Below are 5,665 nucleotides of genomic sequence, written 5' to 3'. Positions count from 1 at the left end.
GGTCAGTCTGAATGGGGCCTAAGACACATCTGTAGGCAGCACCAGTCACAGTAGTTTGCAGCTTTCTCTTCATTACAGTGAAGTTATAGTCAAAGTGGTGACCCATGGACTGGTGCTGGCCACAGCAAGTTTCCAGGAAAGAAGGGAACAGTTGTAGCTGACAAGCACAAACATGATGCCATTCTCTGGCACATGGGAAAATCACCCACTGGTACCCCACATCAGATAGCTTAAGAAGTGCACAGAGCACACTGTACAGATCAGCTTGTTCTGTATTTAGATGTCACTTCCCATCATCTAAAGGCCACTGTCTGAAACACTGGAGAATCACATCAACTTCTTCCCGCAGCACCTAATGTGCTGCATCTGGGAAGCCCACATCCTCCTGCTGATGTCCCTCAGCAATGGGTAGACAGAGGGACACTTCCTCTAGCACTAGAGAAAATATCTGTCCATAATTAGTAGTAGCCACTGAAACTCCCATCCTTCATGAAAGTGTTCCCTTTTTAAAGCACCTCAAGCTTTTACATTTTTTGGTTGCAAATTTCAGAATTTAGTTGTCTGAAGAAATACTTCCTTTTATTTCTCCTGACCCTGTCACCAATTAACTTCAATGCATCACACACACACCCTACTATGTTCCTTTATTGAGGAATATTCCTCTTCCACTTTAAAAACACCTCAAAGTGGTTTATGTTAAAAAAAAATCTAGTTTGACAGGAAACGTCAAAGCATTCCAAATGTCTTGATTTTTTCCCCTTTCCCATTTTTTTTACTAGTCTCTTCATTTTTGAGAAGTTTCCTCTTCCCACTTTTGAAATCAATTACAGCTATTTTGGAAATGTCCTACCAATTTAACCCTTCAATATAAATTAAATTTGACAGCTCTGTGGTCCTCTTTCCAATTCTTTGCAGAATACCTTTTTTGTGTGATGATGGCTTAACTTCAAAATGCTCTTCTAAGGAAAATACAACTGGCTCAGGATTTATACTGTCATAAGCATTTAGCTAAACTTTCCTGTTCATCTAGGCATTATTGGAGAGAATACTGTATCTAAAAATATTACAAATTTAATTGATTCTATTTATTTAGTTAGTTCCATATTGTTTATGCTTGTTCGATTTTGTTGCCACATCAGGTGGTGTTGAGAACATTGTTCTGAAATTGCCTTTGCTCTTACAACAGCCGCTTTTCAAAATAAACTTCTTGCACATGTATATGAAATGGAAAAGAGTGTATGTAACCTACAGAGGCAGAATCCAGCAGGGTTTTCCACTGGTAGAACTGCTCCCACCAGCAAACACAGGCTGTGTGTGTCCCTTGCCCACCCCTGCAATCCTTGGTGTTCATTCAAAACCTGTTCTGGACAGCTAGGAAACTCTTCAGAACAGATTTGGGGTTAGCACAAAGTGCTGCAAGGGGAAGAAAATCCAACCACATTTTGGAAGAGTTCAGGTGTCAACCAAAGTTTTTAATAAAACAAAAAATACTATGGGATCTCTAGATAAAATCAATTACAAAATTCTACTTCATCCCCCCAATTTCAGGATTTTCCTATTACAGTGAGCCCTCCGGATTCAAACACCCACAGCTTGAAAATATTCAAAAAAATATGTAACTTTCAAAAAGCAAATCTTGATTTTGCCATTTATATGAAGGACAACATTTTACTATGTCATGGTATATACAGTCGTTCCTCCGTTTGTGTGGACTTCAAATCAGCGTCCTCCTTTGCTTACTTGTGAGGGGCAAATGGAGGGACGCCGCCGCCATTCAAGCCAATAGGGCTTGAATATCAGCGGATTTCCATGGGGGGGGGTGTTTGGAACGGATCCCCTGCAAAAACAGAGGGGTGACTCTGGGGATTTGAGCATGCACAGATTTTGGTATCCATGGGGGGGGGGTGTTCCTGGAACCAAACCCCAGTGGATACCAAGAACCCACTGTATGCAGTACTGAAGGAAGAGGGATTCAATTCAGGAGTTCTGAACTTTTCGGCTGGACTGCTGTCTTTACCTTTCTGGCAATGGCATCATATCTTCCACCTTGCCTCCTTTCAAAATCATTCTGGAGTGACATAGCGCTTGAAGCTGGAAGGGAGTTTGCCGCTGAGCTTATGCTGTTTGTCAATGATCTTCCCCCAGGGCTCAAGGTGGCGACCTCAGAATTCGGCAAGATGCTTATCTCTAGGGTTCTTCCATCAACTTTTATAAAATGCTCTTTATGAGCCTTCACTCGTTCCTTCACTGAAATAGTTTGAACAAAAAAGGAAACAAGATACATTTGTTTTGCCAGGGATCACACAGGCACCATTACCCTGAAGTCAGAGAAATATGAGCTACTTAATCTAGATTTACAACATCATGCTGGGACACACATATAGGATCAAGCAAACACTTGTTGTGTTGTTTTATCCTTTATATTTAACAGCTTGCTTCTATTCTTTCTTGGTGTTTTTTGCAGAAATTACCTGCTTTGAAGAACAGCATGTCGGGGATGATGGGAGTTGTGGCTCTTCACCTGGCCTGGAACTCACCACCTGGTTGTGCACCACGCTGACCAGTTTTGGCCAGTTGTTGTATCTTTGCAAGAGTTGCAGAGAACTGGCTGAAGACCCCGACAAACTCTCCAAGCCTTCTCACTCTTGCCTCCACAGAAGTCTTCACCCTTCTTCACCAGGGTCCTGCTGGTTCTTGTAGCTTCACCCAAGACACCAGACAACTCAGTAGTCTTATATAAAAGATCTACTTTATTCTACTATATACAGCTCCAAACAATACTCAACTCCTCACTCTCCAATCCACTCTACAACCACTACTCCAACCCACACAATGCATTGGGACGTATAGTCATTATTATAGCCATATCATGGTACCACCTACTGTTGTCTGTTTCCACCCAGTAGGCGTGTACATCATTCCCATTGGTTCTCCTTGTTCATCCCACAATTAATGATTTCATCATCTCAGCCTTGACCACTTAACAATTGTCAAATGTGTCCAATTATCCACTATGCATTTCTTGTCCTTGGCATTCAGGACCTGTTAATTGCTTTACCATTCACACCTGTGTGGTTCTCAATTGGCTTCTGCTGAGTCATTCTGACTCTCACATACAAGTTTTATTTCTCTTACTGTATAACCCATGTGGCTTTTTCCTTTACACAGCATACGTCCAAGAGGCTGTTTGGTTTTGTGTATACTCTCTATTTTGTGTGTTTTTTACAACTACATAAAAAAAATGCCCCATCAGCAAAGTTAGCTCAATGCTAAGCTTGAAACTTAGAAGGGATACCTAAACTGGAATGTAAGGAGACTCAGCAATGTTATAATTAACTTGGATTCCAATTTCTCCCCCACTTTCGGTTTCTGAAACAAGGTTGAGGAGAGGTTCAACTCAACCTAGAGATTGCAACATAGGACTTGCAAAACCACCCAGCTTCCCTGAACAAACACCTGTTGTGCTGCTGGCCAGTACTGAGTCAAGAGAAAATCAATCCTGAACTACCCTAGAAGCCAAGATGACTCAACCAAGGTTGTTTTCTTTTGGCCATATCTTGAGAAAAAAGGACTCACTAAAAATAGGATGATAATCCTTCCATATGAAATGAAATTATGAAATCTGATATTCATATGAATTGAATGTAAATTGATATTAGTGTTTTTAGCTTTCATTTTGTAACGGCTTACATTTTTGCGTGCTTTGTGCTCCTCTGCAGTTATAACATTTGGTTACCTTGAGTCAAAGGCACTCTTCACATGTTCACAGTGTTTTTAAAAAATAATTATCGTTTCATTTATTTCTCTACAGACCTCTCCAAAAGCCTCAGCAAGGACCCAAATGTGCATGCCAAGAATTTTTTTTCCTGGTAGGAAAAGGCCACAGAGTTTTTTAAAATCTTAGGGCAAAAGGGAGATCGAAGATGCTTGATAGACTTGTGAGTCACACTCTCTCAGCCTCAGTGGAAAGCAATGGCAAACCTCCTCTGAACAATTCTTGCCAAGAAACCCCCATGATAGTGTGGTGGAATGGTTTGAGCATTGGATTATGACTCTGGAATCCAGTGTTTGAATCCTCGCTCAGCCATGGAAACCCACTGGGTGCTTGGGCAAGTCACACTCTCTCAGCCTCAGAAGATAGCAATGGCAAAACCTTCCTGTGAACAAATCTTGCCATGAAAACCTCATGGTGGTGTGGTTGGAGCACTGGAGTATGAGTCTGGAGACCAGTGTTCGAATCCTGACTGAGCCATGAAAACTCATTAGGTCACCTTGGGCAAGTCACACTCTCTCAGCCTTAGCAGACAGCCATGGCAAACCTCCCTCTGAACAAATCTTACTAAGAAAAAAGCCCCATGATAGTGTGGTGCAGTGGTTTGAGCACTGGATGGGAGCCCAGGGTTTGAATCCCCGCTCAGCCATGGAAACCACTGGGTGACCTTGCGCAAGTCACACTCTCTCAGCCTCAGAGGATAGCCATGGCAAACCTCCCTCCGGAAAAATCTTGTCAAGAAGAAAACCCCATGATAGTGTGGTTTGAGCTTGAGTTTATAACCCTGAAGGCCAGGGTTCGAATCCTGGCTGAGTCAGGGAACCCCACTGGGTGACCTTGGGCAAGTCACACTCTCTCAGCCTCAGAGGATGGCCCTGGGAAACAAATCTTGCCATGAAAACCTCATGATGGTGTTGTTGGAGAGCTAGACTAGGACCCGAGAGATCCCCCCCCCCACACACATACATAAACACTCGGTGTCCCTGGGGGAGTCACACTCTCTCAGCCTCAGAGGATAGCCATAGCAAAGACATCTTGCAATATATATATATATATATCTCCATCTGGAGAGAATCCCCTCCTTCTCCATGGTGTCACTGGGGGTCACACTGTCTCAGCCTGGGGGTGTCTGCTTACCTTCCTGGGAGAGGAAGGAGACGGCGTAGAGCCCCCGCTGGGGATCCCGAGCTCTGACGGTGCACTCCCCTCCCCCGGACTTCTTGGGGGACTGGAAGTGGACCTGCAGCTTGGCCTCCAGGCGCTCAGCCGAGAGCTCTGCAGCCGGGGAGAGCTGCACCAGGAGCAGGGAAGAGCAGCCCCTGCCTGCCATGGTCTGCGATCTCTCTCTCTCTCTGGTGTTTATCAGACGAGCTCTTAAAGAGGTACTATTCCAGTGTGACTCCTCTAGCTGCCTCCTGTTGCATGCTGGGATTGGCAGTTTTAAGGAGGGGTATTTAGAATTCTCAGGCAGAGAAGTTCAGCTCCTTAAAACTGCCAATCCCAGCATGCAACAGGAGGCTGCTAGAGGAGTCACACTGGAATAGTAGCTCTTTAAGAGCATAGTGTGATAAACATCTCAGTCTCACAAGCAGCTTTCGCTTTCGCTTTCGCTTCTCCGCTGAAGACCCAGGGAGGGAGGCGCCCCCAAAGTGTCAAACCAGCGGCCCCTGCTGGCCCTCTCCCGGAACTGCAGGGAGAGACACCAAGCATTCCCACCTGCTTTTAAAGGGGAGCAGGGCAGGCAGGCAGGCAGGCAGGCAGGCAGGCATTCAACAGGGGGACCACAGCATTTCAACCTTCACATGCCCAGGAGGAATTCTAAAAGGTCCCTCCATTCTGAGCATCACTAAGAAGCATGGGTTTATAGTTTTTTGTGGGTCTCTCGGGCAATGC

The 5,665-nt window shown here is 44.6% G+C and overlaps 1 protein-coding gene across 2 annotated transcripts in view; it reads right to left on the bottom strand.

Annotated features, from left to right (window-relative positions):
- DTX3L (deltex E3 ubiquitin ligase 3L) overlaps positions 1-5,121 on the bottom strand; it is a 17,252-nt gene extending 12,131 nt beyond the window's left edge. The window contains exons 1-2 of one of the 2 annotated variants that reach the window (XM_042445559.1): positions 4,910-5,121; positions 2,018-2,247 (exon numbers count right to left, since the gene is read on the bottom strand). In XM_042445559.1, the coding sequence (XP_042301493.1) occupies positions 2,018-2,247; positions 4,910-5,102 (423 nt within the window). In that variant the 5' untranslated portion in view covers positions 5,103-5,121. Of the gene's footprint in view, positions 1-2,017; positions 2,248-2,471; positions 2,610-4,909 lie in introns of those variants that run through there. The other variant, XM_042445560.1, reaches the window with a different exon arrangement.
- Between the last annotated feature and the right edge of the window lie 544 nt (positions 5,122-5,665).

Source organism: Sceloporus undulatus, chromosome 1, assembly GCF_019175285.1.
Source record: "Sceloporus undulatus isolate JIND9_A2432 ecotype Alabama chromosome 1, SceUnd_v1.1, whole genome shotgun sequence".
Lineage (NCBI taxonomy): Eukaryota > Metazoa > Chordata > Lepidosauria > Squamata > Phrynosomatidae > Sceloporus > Sceloporus undulatus.
The sequence above is the reverse complement of the archived record's forward strand: the minus strand, read 5'-3'. Positions and strand labels throughout refer to the sequence as shown.